The 16,159-nt window shown below is 50.1% G+C and overlaps 1 protein-coding gene across 3 annotated transcripts; it reads right to left on the bottom strand.

Annotated features, from left to right (window-relative positions):
* Positions 1 to 8,980: 8,980 nt before the first annotated feature.
* Positions 8,981 to 15,323, bottom strand: Socs2 (suppressor of cytokine signaling 2). 3 transcript variants are annotated; one of them, XM_050145726.1, is made up of 3 exons: positions 15,101 to 15,323; positions 12,244 to 12,604; positions 8,981 to 10,488 (listed from the first exon to the last, which is right to left on the bottom strand). In XM_050145726.1, the coding sequence occupies exons 2-3, from the start codon at positions 12,380 to 12,382 to the stop codon at positions 10,031 to 10,033; spliced, it is 597 nt and encodes a 198-aa protein (XP_050001683.1). In that variant the 5' UTR covers positions 12,383 to 12,604; positions 15,101 to 15,323; the 3' UTR covers positions 8,981 to 10,030. The 3 variants fall into 3 exon arrangements, with proteins under 3 accessions (XP_050001683.1, XP_050001680.1, XP_050001681.1); XM_050145723.1 differs by lacking the exon at positions 15,101 to 15,323 and adding an exon at positions 14,023 to 14,214; XM_050145724.1 differs by lacking the exon at positions 15,101 to 15,323 and adding an exon at positions 13,404 to 13,952.
* Positions 15,324 to 16,159: the final 836 nt, after the last annotated feature.

Here is a 16,159-nt window from a genome sequence, read left to right as displayed (position 1 = left end):
CTCTCTTCCTGCTTCCTGTGGGTCAGGATGAAAAGCCTGCCAGTGTGCTGCCATGCTCCCCACTATGATGTAAATGAACTAAACCTCTGAAACTGTAAGCCGGTCCCCAATTAAATGCTTTCTTTTATAAGAGTTGCCTTGGTCATGGTGTCTCTTCCCAGCCACAGAACAGTGACTGACAGTATATTCGAAGAATTTACCTCCGAAGAAAACAAAAGAATAATTGGAAAGAGATGAGGGGTGTGGTTTATACTGGCTAGGAATGGAAAGCTTAGAAAGGGGGAGGGGGAAGAAGTACATTTAGATTAGAGTCTTCTAGAGTGGGGCCTGGGACTCAGCGGTTCCATAAAGTATTAACAATACTGTATTTGGACATTGGGAAGAGTCATGCCCTCTTGACATTAATCACATGCTACATATTACCCACATCCGACTGTCATACAGCACTGAATGAAAGTATAATACATTTCCTACAGAAATAGGGAAGAATGAATAAAGTCATAGTTTTTTGGTTTGTTCTTTGGAGTCAGGCAGCTTTGTGCTCAAATCCCAGCTCTAACTTTTTATACCCTAACTTAATGACTCCAGTCTCCTCATCTCTAAAGGAGAGCTCAGTGGTTTGTTGTGTGCCCTCAACGAGGTCGTATGTGGTGAGTACCAAGGGCAACGCCTGGCATTACTGATTTCTTCCCCAGTCCTTTGGGAACCCAAGAGCTGCTGCTCTGTTTTAGAATCATTGCCTTCTTCCCATGCTTAGAACACATGAGTTCTGTGGCCTACCCAACACAGCTTCCACCTGCGTCTCCCGGCAGCTTTGACTTATTGTCAGGTTCATACCCCCATTCTCTCCCTGACTACTACATCCATCTATTTTCTAGCTTAACAGATGGCTAAGGTTTTATTTTATAAAGAAAAGAAGTGAGGTGCACCCACAGAGAGAGCCAGACTTTCAACTCAGTCTCATGGTGACTAACTTACTCTGTGAGAAAAAAAGTCTCTACCACCTTTCCATGGCTATCATAATAGCAAGTAAATGTCAACCTGACTCTCATTGAGAGCAAAGGGGACCTCAACAATGGTGGTGGTCAAGAGTCGAAGCCAACACCCCTGCTTTAAGACAGGTCCAGGAGGAGCCATGCATGATGGGGCCATACCTATAGCATACCTCCGCAGGAGGCGGAGACCAAAGTATCAGATGATGAAGCTCAGGAGGAGGAGACCAAATCTAAGATGGCTAGGGACCAGAGAGATGGCTCGGTGGTTAAGAATGCTTGCTGCTCTTTTGTTGAGAATCAGCACCAGAGTTTGGTTCCCAGCACCCATATCAAGTTGTAACTCCGGGTCCAGGTGAGCTGAAGCCTTCTTCTGGCCCCCATCGGCACACATACACATGTGCCCACACAGTCACACACACACACACACATTTACATCGATAATAAAAATAAAACTTAAAAAAAAATTGATAGTCAGACAATGGTGGCACATGCCTTTAATCTCAGCACTTGGGGGGCAGAGACAGGCAGATCTCTGTGAGTTCTAGGCCAGCCTGGTCATAGAGCGAGTTGCAGGATAGGTTCCATAGCTACTGAGAAACCCTGTCTCAAAAACAAACAAACAAAAAGATGGATAGACTAGGCAAGAATGTCCACACCCAAAGCTGTTTTCAAATGGGGTAATGGAGAAAAAGAGAAAATTGTTTTGGTTTTATTAAGGAATCTAAGGATCTCCTTAATATGTTACATAGTGTGGTGCTGGTGTTTTCATAGCTTTTGTAACAAATTGCTTGTCAAGTGAACACAAGTTCAACGACCACCTACCTGCCTACCCTTTAAGGATCAATAAAGGTTCCAACAAAATGTGGCGTTCGCCCTTCCTGTCTCCTCCCCTCCCAGCGTGCTCACAGGTGAGGTAACTTCCTGAAAGTCTAAAAAGCATCATGACTCCATCTCTGAATTTTACAAATGTCGTGACTAAGACTCTAAAAAGTTCAAGGTCTGGCCTAGGACAAAGCAACTCGAGACAGTCTCGAGGTCTTTCCAGTCCCAGTTTAGCAGGGCACCCACCGTGTGGCAGATCCCTGCTTTCCTGAGAATGCAGAGTTATCCCAACACGCACAGAGTGGAAGCCAGTATCAAATGGAAAGCTGGCCGACCCAAAACTCCAAACCTGAGCCTGCTGGCAAACGAGGCCACCATCTGTGTCTCCGTTCCTCGTGGGCACCTACTGTCTTCCTATCTGCCACATACCCATCCCTCTCCTTAAGTCTACTCTCCTGGTTCCAAACCCCAGCCCTCAGGGATTCCAGAAGGACAGCACACAGCACAAGCCAAAGCCAACTGTTCGTTCATATAAGGAGCTTCGTATCAGACCAGGAGAGGAGAAAAGGGTAGATAACAGGTATATTACATACATGGATCAAAATATCATAGTGAACCCCTTACTATGTGCAGTGATTATCTGGTAACAATAAAGAAATCCTATTGGAAGAGTCTGGGGGGGAAAAAGGAGGAGGAGGAAGAAGAGGAAGAGGAGGAGGAAGAAGAGGAAGAGGAGGAGGAAGAAGAGGAGGAGAAGGAAACAGGTTTTGATCAGTTCCCTACTGCCCACAGGATACATCTAAATTTTTCATCAAGGTAAGGTCAGTCCCAGCTCTCTATGTCAGGACGCCCCCACAAGCCTTGGCTCTACCCTCTTCAACCCCAAGACCAAAAGATCTTCCTCACCGAAGATACGTACCTCATCTGAAGACGCCTTCCTGCCTTAATACCCAAGTATTAGGAATTAAGGTTCCTACTCAGAGGCCTTTCCTAGCCCTCAAGGCAAGTTCGGGGCTCCCGTCCTGTGGTAAGTATTATGACTCTATCCCTGCATACATGTTAGAGTCTCGGGCTGGATGACTGGGCATTGTGTTTTCTATCTTCAAGCTTCCATTTTATTTTCAATAAAAGGAGCATGTAATACCTTCCTGGGTTGTTGTGGAGACGAAATGGAATGGCGCCACAGGGCAGGAGGCAGATCAGACTATTGAATAAATCTAAATCCCATCTACTCCACCTCTGCCCATAAGGGAAAGGGGCTCCTTTAGTTTAAGAGGATTCTCTTCTCTGAGTTCCTTGTGAATAACACAACGGGTGCCCAATAAATGTTGCCGGGAAGGAGAGGGGCAGAGAAGCATGCAGGTGAGAAAGAAGATTGGAGGGGATGTTATGGAATAAATGAATATAAATAGAAGCCAAAGAAAAACCCTGATTTATTAGGCCTGGGTGAGTATAAGTAGTGGCCACAAGGCTTAGAGGGTGGAGGCTGGAGAGATGGCCCAGTGTCATGAGCATTCATTGCTCTTCCAAGGACCTGAACTCAGTTCCCAGCACCCACAGGTGTGAGAGGGTAGCTCACACCTATCCTCTGATGTCGGGCCTCTCTTGAGTATCCATGCACACACAGATACACATGCATACATTTGAATAAAAATTAGATATTCTCCCCAGCTCTAAACTCTACAGGTAACGCTGATGAGGAAAAGATGCTGAGGAAGAAAGTACCTGGTTCACCAGGACAAGGTAACGTTGCCCTATATAAAGGTAGAACCCGGTTTTTATTAGAAATGACTCCTGTTTCTGAGAAAGTAGCTCACTTGGTAACAGTGCTTGCCTGGAATGCAGGAAGCCCTGTTTTCACTCCCTGGCACTGCATCACCCAGGGGTTGGCACCTACCTGTGTAATCTTGGCAACTGGAAGGAGGCAGCAGGAGGATCAGAAGTTCAAGATCACTGTTAGCTATACGGGGAGTTTGAGTCTAGGTACTCAAGACCCGGCCCCAGAAGGATTTTTCTCCTAAAATTGCCCACTCCTGCCCCACCTTCAGAACTAGGATTGGTACAAAGGACGATAGAAATGAATTGGTTGGGGCTGGAGAGATGGCTTAGCTTTCGAGAGCATGGGCTGCTTTCCCAGAGGACGTGGGTTCAATTTCTAGCACGCACACGACAGCCGCTGTGGGACAATGGTCTGCACCCTGTCACTTGTATTTTAAATAAATGCTGATTGGCCAACAGCCAGGCAGGAAGTATAGGCAGGGTGGCCAGGCAGGAAGTAGAGGTGGGGGCAACGAGAATTCTGGGAAGAAGAAAGCGAAGTCTGCAATCGTGACCCAGCCATAGAGCAAGATGTGACTGCCTTGCCGAAAAAGGTACCCAGCCACATGGCTAACATGGACAAGAATAACGGGCTAATATAGTTATAAGAGTTAATAAAAAGCCTGAGCTAATGGGTCAATCAGTTAATAACTAATGTAGACCTCTGTGTGATTTCTTTGGGACTTAATGACTGCGGGAACCGGGCAGGGCAGAAAACTCAAGTCAACAGACAGCTCACAACTGTCTGTATAACTCCAGTTCCAGGAGATCTGACACCTTCACAACAATGCACATAAAATAAAGCTTTTTTTTTTTTTTTTTTAAAGAAAGAAGTTGGTCCTAATTTTAGGAGAGCTAACGGGGTACCTCATGATGGACTCAAGAGCGCCCCCCCCCACCACACTAGTGAGGCTTCAACCCTTTACTTTTTGCCCAATTCTTCGGTGGCTTATCAATATCCTTAAATAAGAAGGACAAGGAGGATAATAAGTCAGTGGTTCCAGGAATGGGGATGAATGGAGAGGAAGCAGAAGCTGTTGAAAACCAATCGTCTTAACCCGACCTTCTCCACCCTTTATTACCACAGACAATGGAGAGCAGAGAAGCAAATAAAGGGCTTGCAAAACACAAACACACTTTTTGGCCAACCCAGAATGAAGGTCTACTACCTAGAAGAACAGGGAATAGAAGCCGGCAACCTAAGAGAGTGACGTTCATCGAGGTGGCAGAAGTTAAAATCGGAAAATAACATCCAGGGGAAGAAACAACAGGGAGTCGGTTTTCCTGAAAGATGAAGATCACAGCAATACAAGATCAAAATCTAAACAGGAACAGGGCTGCCAGATGAACAGAAGGGGGAAAACCATTTGGCAAAAAGGCTATCTTTTTATCTTAACACCACTGGGAACGGGGACAATCTAGGAAAGTCTATGATGTCCTGCGATGATTTAACTAGCAAATATGGCTCGTTCCGCACAGCAAAGGGGCTCCCTGGGAGGAACGTGGGCTTGGACAGAGGGGGAGGCAGCTGGCATAATTTCCTCAGCTCTCACCAAGCCTCTGGCTTGGCTTTCCCTTCCCCCTGTTCCTAGCAGAGATGAGGCCTCACAAGCCCTTTAACCTATTCCAACCATCCCAAAGCGTGCTCCTGCTCTAAGGTGACGCGGGTCTCTCCAGGTGAAGGATGGAGTTCAAAGTGAGAGCTGTCTATAAAAGCAGTTTTATTTTTATGGCTCAGTAAATGTTTATTGAAGTGAGCACGTCCCCTTCCCTGGGAAGGCAGGTCCGACCTCCCTTGTGGATGGGAGCTGGGGAAGGGGCAGGAAGATAGCAGGCCTCTGCTTCAGCTGACCTACTCAAGCCTCTGGGACAGGGAGGCTTTTCGAGGCTGGCTCCAGCAACAGCTGTCACCGACACTGAGTGTGAGGTGAAGTGACTGCAGCCATGCAGGAGAGAAACTGGAAAAAAAAATTCTTTAAAAGAGGCTGGAGAAGACAAGCTGAAGCGAGAAGAATTGCTCTCAGCAGCAAACAAACTGAAGAAGGGCCCTCTTCCTTCCTTCCCAACAGAGCATAAACTCTTGGAAAAGAAGCTCTGCTTGTTTAAATAAACAAGCTAAAAAAAAAAAAGTTCGAAGTGCGGTGTTTGGGACTAGCTGTGCTTTAAAACCTTAAGGGAGCTAAAGAGAAACAGAGGTTTAATCCTAAGAATCCTAAATCTGTCAATTACCTAGCTTAAGGTAGCTTCCCTCTTTCAAAGGCCCATGATACAGTCACCAAGAATTTAAAATCTAATGGGCCTTGATAAGAAAATGAAAAAGAAAGGCAGGAACTGTGCCCAAGAGGGGACAGGAGCCAAAGAGGACTCTACTGGTGAGCACCAGAGAGCAGACAGTCACCTGAGCACCGTGGCTGTGAGGGGGTTACCTCTGCCAGAGGCATCCTGAACCCATCAGACAGCAGGGATGGGAGGGCTGAGATTTTAAAACAGCACGGAGATTAGAAACGCTGAGACTGGGCTGGAGATGTGGTTCTGCGGGAGAATGCTTGCCAAGCGTTGAGGAAAGCCCTGCGTTCAATCTCCAAAACTATCCCCCCCCCCAAAAAAAAAGATGCCTGAATTGCAAATGAACGCAAAACACTACAGTGGATCAAGACATGTTGAAATCCAGCGGAGTAACTAATCCTTGAGTCTGAGGCAGAAGGAGCCAAGAATTGAAAGTATCCCACTGTGGTGTTATTCCAAAGCCTGATTTCACATGTCAGAGGAAGAAAATTTTGAGTTGCATTAAAGGAGCAAGGAAGAGTACGGGCTGTTTGAACAAAGGGAAGACGTGCGGCCTGTTTACTGCTCCAAGAACCCGAGAACCTGCTTGAAGGTTGCCGGTTTGCCGGCTACTGCATGGGCAAAAACCTAATCTATGAATCTGAAAGTTCTGGCAATATAAAGGACCTAAACTACGGATCCAAACAGTGTGTTCAAACATCAGGGTTCTAGGGAGTTAACAACTGGAAGAGAGAATACATGCCTCTAAGGAAATGACAGGCTCAGAGCCACATTCTTTCCTTGGGAGGGTAGAAAGGACCCGGAGATGGACAAGGGCTACTGGGAGCCAGGGAGGCTTCAGCCCAGCTGTTAGAGCCACAGCCACTCACCCCCTCCTGCCCTGTGCCCAAACCCACAACCAGAAGGGCACAGTCTGCTCTCTGGACATTCCATCCCTTGGATTACTTGATGACGTCTTTATCTCTACCCTCCGCCAAGCAGGGTGCAATTTTCTAAAAGCAGGGGGATCCCTTCCCAAGAAAATAAACAGCATGGAACAACCAACAGTCCCTTCCTGTCACCTATTTGGATTATGTAACTGCGACGAAGTCAGACTTCCATATCAGCAACACAAAGCAAGACCTCCACGCTCATACAAGCCAGAGTACGGCCCCTAAAAAAAAAAAAACAGCTGTCATTGTCCACTGGAAGGAATGACATTCATCTCTGCTCATTCAGAGCAGTCACTTAAGTCTGGGGGGACAGCCAAACCCTGCACAGGATACCCCACGACAACAGCAGCACTTAGAATAACAAGAATAAATAGCCTTACTAAGGCTTCACACCCCCACCCTCACAGAAAGACAACCCTAAAAATTTTTCCAACCTCTGCTGAGGTTCATTTAGGGGAATACGTTCTTTGTTTGTGTTTTACTGGATCTAAAATGGGGCGATCACTGGTAACTGGCAACGTTTAGCAGCCACCCAGTAAAAGGGGCAAACTGACCCCTTCGCCACTTATTATGAGCTCCCCTTTTGGGGGTGCTCAAGGAAAAAACCACTGACAAGATTGATGGCTGGAGGGCCAGCGAGGTGTCTCAGTGGGTACAGGCGCCTGCCAGCAAGCCTGAAGACCTGCGTTCAATCTCTGGGACCCACACAATGAAAGGAGAGAACAGACCCAAGTCAATTGTCCTGTAGTTCCCACATATACAGCCTGGCACACGTCTATACACACATTATACACGTGTAGGTACAAATAAAACATTTCTTGACTTTTTTCAGAGATTGGGTAGAACCTCACACAGACAGAGTGCAACACTAATTAAGGTATCTGTACTATTCTGGTTGAGGCAATAGTTGCTCCCATAGCCTGCTCTAACTGGTTAGCTCAACCGGTGTCGAAAATAATCACCTCCCGTAAGTACTGTACTTTGCTCTTTCGGTCCTTGTGAGGATCGAACGAGATAATATGGATAAGGTACTGATTAGGAAACTGGCACACAAGGAACTCAATAAATAAAATATTAGAGGCTGTAAAGCAAAAAACGCTGTCCCCTGATGCCTCTCAACTTTCTTGGACTGGGAAAATATAAGCGATCGGTTTCACAGCCCACGGCGGAGAAGCCTGGGCCGTCTCCAGCTGCAGGTCACTTGATGCCATAATGTGGAACTTGTCCTAACGCCACAGGCACTCATGTCTCGCCCCCATGGGCTGAGAAGTGGCAGGAGACCTGTGTGGGCATTCCACAGAGCTCCTTGCTACTCATCATATAAGAGATGGGCCAGGAGTCAGGCATTCTATCAAAGAAATGTCCGTGTCGTGAAGAAGAAAAAACGCAGCATCTAAATGTCCCAATGAGAAGGTTATTGCCCCACTGTTGACTAGACACTATAAAACTAGCTCTTATTTCAAGATTAGGCTACAGAGGCTCTTCCTATGCCACGCCCAGCAATCCTTGGTGTTGGGTAGACTTAATAATTCCTTCTAGGTGCGAAAACTACTTGGGAATTTCAAAAACTGCAAGGTACGTACGATATGTGAGAAGCGAGTTCTCTTAATCTGCACTTGATAGTTTTCTGCTCGCTCCGAGTACACCCACGGTACACCAGGTTCGTCTTTCACCTGGAACACTGGAGTCTAGGGGCTGGCAGGGAAAATGTAAAGAGTGGCGAGAAGACTGTACGTCGAGGCTCCAGAAAAGATGACCCATCTGCAGCAGTCATGAGACTGGGACCCAAAGAAAGTGGCCGGAAGCTTTGCCACTTTTGTTTAGTATTGGGTCTGCTCAGCTTGTTAAAGGGCAGACCCTGACATCACTCCAATCGTTGCTAAACCATTCCTTTTGAAAACGCCGAAGGCCTGAGGCTTACACCCGTCCAGCTTGCACAGGACCAGGCTGTCTGACAATCCCTCGTCTGTAAACCGTGCTTTCTAAACCATGCAGGGCAGGTGCAGGCCTAATTTGGAGGCGAGCGAGTTAATGTTCTACCCTGTGCTGATTGCTTATATCTGTTTCACTTGATATAAGTTTTTATGACAACCCTTTATTACCATGGAAATGGACATCTACAGCTCAAAGTAATAAATGCAAGTTGTAAAAGTCAGAGGTTTTTCTTTATTAGTTAATACATTCTAATCGGATAGTAACAGCAGTAAATAAACACTTTGAAAAACAGGCAAGTTACCCCCTATATCTGGAAGAAAAGTAAGTCGGTATTCTACACGGTAGAAGGGAGACAGCTGCTGATGTCCGTGGTCAGACAATTCAAGGACAACTCGGAAACTTGTAAAGCCATTTCCAAAAATCAATGGCAGTAGGTTAAGACTCACAGCTACGTCAAGGGGTAAAATGTCTCTATCTACATTGGGTTTTATTATCGAGGATTGAGTTGCACCTGTGTAGCATGACATTCTTGTCTTTAGCCTTAAAGGAAAAGAGAGATGTCTCTTCCGTTTGCACCAGTTTGAAATGTTTCTGTAAGTAAGGCTGTCTCGAAATGGATTACTACAGTACTCATTCACGGGAGTTCATACGTGTAGTAAAAAGACAAATACAGGATCTCGCGGTGACTGGTTTTTGGTTGGTTTGGTTAATTGCATAAAATGAGGGGTAAATACAAGCATGATCGGTTTAACAAAACTCCTACCGCATACACCAGGATGGAAAGCATCCCGTGTTCTCACGCAGACTGACCGCCAGGCATCTAGAAGTGGAGCTAAGCCTGGGTCAGCCAGGGTCTTTTCCTCCTTCAGAAACTCACATGGGACTTTCTCGCCTATGGAGCTTGGACTTTTGACCCAGTGCATAGGAACCCGAAAAAGGCAAGTCATTCTGGTAGCAAGACTCCCTCGCCTTTACTTGGGATGTTTGTTTTTAATTTTAAAGGGCCATTTGGTCTTGATCAGCCATAGGAAAGGAGGCATCACTCAGCTAAAACTACCTAGGGGAATTTAAAAATACCTAGCTACATCTTCACACCTTTAAATTAGATTGAGCTCGATTGTCCTTAAGAAAGAGTTCTGCGCCGTTATCCAGAGAAGGGCCTCCGGGTTCTCTTATACATAGCTGCATTCGGAGAGAGTCTATATGAGGCATGTGTTTAAAAAAAAAAAGAAAGAGAAATACTTATACCTGGAATTTATAGTCTTCCAAGTAATCTTTTAGTCTTGTTGGTAAAGGCAGTCCCCAGATGGCACCGGTACATTTGTTAATGGTGAGGCGACAGAAATGCTGCAGAGATGGCGCTGACGTGTACAGAGGTTTGGTCAGATACAAGTGGACAGTCCCATTCCGGGGGGCTTCGGGGCCTGTCCGCTTATCCTTGCACATCTGAACATAGTAGTCAATCAGGTGAACCACACTGTCAAACTGCTTAAGCTTGGACTTGACACAGATGATGGAATCCAATCGGAATTTCCCTTCTTGGTACTCAATCCGCAAGTTAGTCGGTCCGGCTGACGTCTTAACAGATATAGTTAGTAGGTAGTCTGAATGCGAGCTATCTCTAATCAAGAAAGTTCCTTCGGGCGTCTCTTTTAATTTCTCTTTGGCTTCATTAACAGTCATACTTCCCCAGTACCATCCTGGGGTTTTCGTTCACAGAGAAAAAGAAAAGAAAGTGAAACAGTTAATGATACGAATTTCTAGAATACGGTCTGCACTTGGCAGTCATCTTTCTACTTGTTTTGTTTGAGACAGGGCCGCATGGAGCATAGGCTGGCCTCAATTTTACTTTGTAGCCAAGGATAACCTTGAACTTCTGATTCTTCTGCAATCACCTCCCAAGTCCTGGGATTTACAGGCCTGCACCACCATGCTCAACTAATTCTTCTTGTTATACCTATTTTTTTTTTTTAAAAAAATGCCTGCTGGTGGGAGTTTATTAGGAACTATCACAAATCCTTTGATGGGTATTGAAAAACACTTAAGTCCATTCTAGGCACAACGGTAAGCCAAGCTCTTTCTTTTTAAAAGATTTTCCGTATCTCTTCTTTAAACTACGTTAAGATTTTCTTCTAACGAGCCAAAAGAACATTTGCAATATGATAGACATGTTGGCTGAGTAAAAAAATGATACTTTCAGTATAGTTAAATTGAGACAAAAACCTACTAAGTAAATTAGAAATAAAGTAGACATTAGGGGAAAAGTGGAAAACTTATCTCCAGTATTTCCAATAAAAACAGAAGTATCTTTTTTGAATGGTTGGTAGCCCCCAGAGCTGCCTGCAAAGAACCTGTCTGTAATGTTTAGCCTCTTTTAGAAGTCCTAGGAAGCACTACTTTGTGGACTGCTTTGATTAAAACTAGCTAAGTTTGGGGGGAGAGAGAGTGCATAGTATCTGGAACTTTAAGTTGACAGTCTTCACCATATTCTTTTGGACTTTGCCCTGGTTCAAATTGTATTACAACCCCAACTACAACCCCTGTTCTCTGAAATTTTTATTTAATTGTTTTGGTCATATCCAGAATTTCACTTACAGAAGACATTTCATTTAATAAGTTTGAACAACGTGCCCTCCAATTCGGCTGACACCCCTCTTCAAACAACACACAAATACCGCCAGTATATATCCGGGAAACTTTCCCGAGGAGGGAAAGCCGGGGGCGGGGAGGGGGGGGGCAGAAAGAAAAGACTGGAACTTTTCCCCCTCCTTCCCACAATCTTATTGCTACCAAAAGTTGTCTTGCCTCAAGACAGATTTTTAACTACAAGAGTTGCTTTCGTGAGAAAAATACTATGTATACTTTTTCTTTTCCCGCAAATGCAGGGAACCGCTTCCGCACTGCGCAGAGCGCCGCCTGAGACCAAGCTGTACCTGGAGGCTGTCCTGGGCACGGCTCTTGCCAGCTGCTCCCGGCCAGGCTACTCTGCAGCTGCGCTCCACGCAGACTGTCTGTCTCCCAACTTGGCCGCCACCGTCCCGTGCTGCGGCGGAGGCTGAGCCCCGGGAGCGCACGCAGCCCAGCCCCACTGGCCGCCGGCTCGCCCTCCGTTAAGGGAGGCACCGGCCGCTTTTCTCCCACGCGGGTGCGAACAGGAGCGCCTAAGCCCGAACCCCAGCCGAAAGCAGCCCAGGGTCACCGCACTGGGACACCATTCCCAGCTCGCGCTCTGCCCTCCGCCCAAGCTCCAGCGTCCCTCCACTTTGCTTTTTGTCGCCACCTAAGATCCCGCCGAGCCGGCGGGCATCCCTCTGTGCGGGTCCCAGGCTCCGGAGACGGGGACCGGACGCCAGGAGACTAGTCCCATCGCTCTCAGTGCTCCCCACGCCGGCTCTCTCCACCGCCTTGGGGGAGGCGCCCCGTCTCGCACTCCTTGCCAGCCGCCAGCTCCCTACCTGTTTGACTGAGCTCGCGCAGGGCCTTGGCCAGTCGTGCCGCCTCCGGGGACTGCTCCTCAGCCGACCCCGCGGTCCCCCACTGGCTCCGCGTCCTGTCCGCGCCATTCCCGGAGGGCTCCAGGCACCGCAGGGTCATGGGAGAGGAGTCAACACGTCAGAGACAGGTGGTCGCCCGAGCTGGGGCCAGAGGACCTCGCGTCCTCCTTGGAAGTCACAGGGTATCCCAAAACGAGTCTCTGCGGGGTGTCCGAAATGGTGGCGGAGGGGGAGGGGACTGGAAGCAGCTGGTTCCTTCTCTCCAAATTCCGGCAGAATGGTGTGGCAAAGTCTCTCGCAGACACGGTCACCCACAGATCGCCTGGGAAGAGACAATGGGGCAGAGATTGGGTCAGTCTGGACTGGACCCCTACGGCCGAGGTGGGGGTGGGGAAAGAGACACGTGGAAAATCCCAGGGACTCCTCCGCCTGTGTGCTTCTGTACCATTTAACCCCAGGCATCCAGTCAACGCCCTGCCCAGCTCTAGGGGAAAGACGGGTAAAAAGAGAGCCCAGACCCAAGACGCTAGAGTTGGCCTGAGTGGAGAGGGTCAGATGGAAGACAGGGTGAGAATAAACAAGGTGTTTTCCCGCCCAAGAACTGTGCAGGAATCACACACAGGGAGCCTAGGGAACAGTCACCTGCGGGTCGGATAGGCCTTTGTCAAGGGCAAATAGGAAAAAAAGCATAATAAATGCAAAGAACGTGGCAGTTCTCTGCACTTGGCATTTCCATCCCACACTTCGAGCAGCCCCATGGCCCTTGGGAGGATGCGTCCGGCAAAACCTGGTTCCACGCCCTAAAGCGCCGCAGGGCTCCTGGGTCGCCAGCCGAGGGTGCTGCGGTGCGCTAGCGGTGCGCCAACCGCTGCATCCCTGCCGCGAGGGCGGCCTCGGCCCCGTTCCTGAGGGCTTCCCGGAGCACGCTCGGGACAAGGACGAGGGGATCAGCGGCGGTCGCTCCGGGACGCGGAACGCTGCTCTTGCAGCTGCCGCCGCGGGCGCTGTCGAGGAATCGGCCGGAGCGGGCAGCCTCCGCCCGAGCTCCAGACGAGGCCGGGGGTTGAGCCCGCAACAGCGAGGGCAGCGGGTCGTGCCATCAACCAGCACCGAGGTCTTACCTCCGCCGCGGCGACTGCCGCCTCCGCACCAGGAAGCCTCCCCAGCGGACATGGGGCGGGGGAGCCGGGGGTGAGGAGGGGTGCTCGTCTGAGTTCCCCCGTTGGTGTTTATTTGAAGAACGAGATGCCTGGGGATGCAACCGGCTCTGCGCTCGGTAGAAGCAGCCGGACTTTGCTGCGCCGAAAGCAGACAAAAAAAAAACCCCAGGGATCGTCGCCTCGCTCTCCCCAGCCACCCCAGGCTGACACCCTTGCTCGCTAGTGCCGGGTTTCCCTCCAGCTGTGGCGGAGGAGATGGGCGAAAGAGAAGGGGTGGGGGGAGCAAGGGCGGAGGCTGGCTGGGAGGAGCGGGAGATCAGGTTATTAGGATTATAAATTTGGATAGCAGTGGTTGGGGGCTCCGAAGACTTCGCGAGGGTGAGAAGGAACCCAGGAGAGGTGGCAGTTGCATCCGGATGGGGCAGAGCCGCGACTCGAACTCTTCCCCGAGAGCCCTAAACTGAGGAAGCCCAGGCAGTCCGTCTGCTCCAGCGCTCTCACTCCGCCGCCCTCCCCCGCTATACCCCCCCCCCGCCGCCACTCTGCCCCGGGCGGAGCCTTCGGGCTTCGCGAGCGGTACCTGCCGCAAGCTTCCGGGCTCGGGGCACAAGGGATCTTGAGTCCGCGCGCCCGGAGCCCCGGCGCGCACTGTCCGCGACCCGCGCAGCGTCGGCGGCTGCGGGAGGGAAGGCTCATGCTTCAAGGGAAGCCCAAGGCCCGCGAGCCGCAGCGGCGGCGAGACTTGGCAAGAGTTAACCGTCTGTCCCCGGAGCAGAGTGTGCGCGCGACTTCCCAGCCCCGCGCGCCTCCCTCCCTCCCTCGCGCGCTCGCACGCTCCCCGCCTCCCTCCGCCCCTTGCGCCCCGCCCGGCCGCTGCGGAGGCCGCTTTCCAGGAACTTTCCAGGAATCCGTCTCACGTGACCGCAGCCCCCGCCAGCGCTTTAAAGAGGCTCGGGCGCTAATGCGCAGGCTTCAAGGGAGCCGGCCTGAGAGCCGGTGCGGGTGCCGGTGGCTGCGGGTGGCGGTCTGGGACTCCGCCCTCCTCTGACCCTGCACCTCGGGGTGCTCGGGGACTAGTGGGAGAAATCCCTAGCCAGTGCCTTTTAGGCGGCCAGTGCCTGCCCCTATCGGCAGCAGCTGAGCACCTTGGTCCCCGGCCCCCCTCCCCCTCCGAATAGAGTAGCCCCTCTCTCTGGCTCGCCACGGGAGGAGAGGATCTTTTTCCAGCCATCCACACCATCACCGGCCTGCCAGACGCGACCCTCTGCAGTCCGGGGTGCATGGACAGGCGGGAGGCGGGGCGGGGGTGGGGGTGGCCAGAAGTCGGTCCCTCCCTCTCTAAGACCCACGGAGCCGGGGAAAGCAGGCTACTGCCCAGGTCGATGACCCCTCCTGGGGGCCTCGGGAAGCGAACCAGAAGCGGCCCCCTCTCCGCCAGTGCCCTAGAAGACCGAGAGCGAGCAGAGACCAGCGCCTCCTTAAAGCCGCGCCGCGCGCTGCTCTCAATCCCTCCCCCTGGAGTTCGGGCGGGTAGTCCCCTGCACCAGCCTTGCCCAGCTCCTCCCTTCCTCCTCCGCTCAACTCCAACGTGTCCTTCCGGAAGCCCCGAAAGGCCCACCCGGCCCACCTGCTCGAACCCACAGAGAAGGTGCCCTTACCTGTGCCCCGGTCGGTTGCGGGGTGACGGGCCCGGTGCGTCTGTCTCTGTGACTCCCCGCAAAACCGGGGACCCAGATCCCAGCACCTCTTTCCTAATGGAACCCTCACCTTGCACACTGTTGGAGGTCACCTGGCCTCCCATCCTACATTCATGAACGCCGGGCCCTGAAAAGTGACCCACTTTAAATGTGACCTACTTTTTCCCGAAAAACAAACAAACAAACAAAATAACAGTCATGGGAAAACCAGATTCAAAACTTCGATAACCACTTTTCTTTGAAATACTGTTGTGTTGCATCACTGCTCAAAAGCCTGAAAGGTCAATGGCCACTTTTAGTTGAAGCTGCGGCTATGGGGAAGTTGGGCAAGGGAGGCTAGGAGAGGGTGGGGGAGGCGCGGTTTCCAAGCCTTTCCTGGTGCCCCGCCTGCTGGCCCTGGAAGGAAACACAACCAACCAGCTCCAAGGTCAGGAGTCCTGGACCAATTTTTGTCCACAGTAATTTTTTTCCTCTTAAGTAATTCTATACACGTGACAGGACGGTGAACGAGGGGACATAACGCAGTTTAGAGAGGGGCTTTGTCGGCGATGGATTCGTGAGCCTGGAGCTGTTTGTTTTCTTGGACTCTTCGATGGGAAGGGTGGAGCCTAGTGAAGTTTGAGAAAGCCTGTAGTACAAAGCGGTTGAGTAACCGAGCAGGGCGCTCGCCTCCTTTACACCCCTAACCTTTTCCGTAAAATTAAAAGCTAGATGCAAGCTGTTGGGGGCAGGTTAACACGGAACAAATCAGATCCCCCATAGCGTCTCCGAGTAGTCGGCGGCCCAAATTAAACTTTAAACCACTAAAATGTCTCGGGTTCACAATGGTCAACATTGTGTGATGGTTTCTTGGTAAAGAACCTTCGAGAAAGTGTGTGTCTATGCTTATGAATTCATAAAGTGCGTGTGTGCGCGCGCGTGCGCACACGCACGCACATGTGTGCAGAAATTAAACAAATCAATTTCTACTTATCAGTTAAACTAAATCTTCCAACTGTAACTGTGTTACTTTACTGATTT

This window comes from Alexandromys fortis, unplaced genomic scaffold (assembly GCF_014885135.2).
Source record: "Alexandromys fortis isolate MF-2015 unplaced genomic scaffold, M_Fortis_MF-2015_v1.1 scaffold_50, whole genome shotgun sequence".
NCBI lineage: Eukaryota > Metazoa > Chordata > Mammalia > Rodentia > Cricetidae > Alexandromys > Alexandromys fortis.
This window is presented reverse-complemented; position numbering and strand designations above follow the sequence as displayed.

Excerpts from the sequence above, each read along its gene's own strand:
- Socs2 (XM_050145726.1), bottom strand. The coding sequence starts at position 12,382 with ATGACCCTGCGGTGCCTGGAGCCCTCCGGGAATGGCGCGGACAGGACG. Across the intron at positions 10,489-12,243 it reads GCGCGAGCTCAGTCAAACAG|GATGGTACTGGGGAAGTATG; the intron begins GTAGGGAGCTGG and ends CGAAAACCCCAG.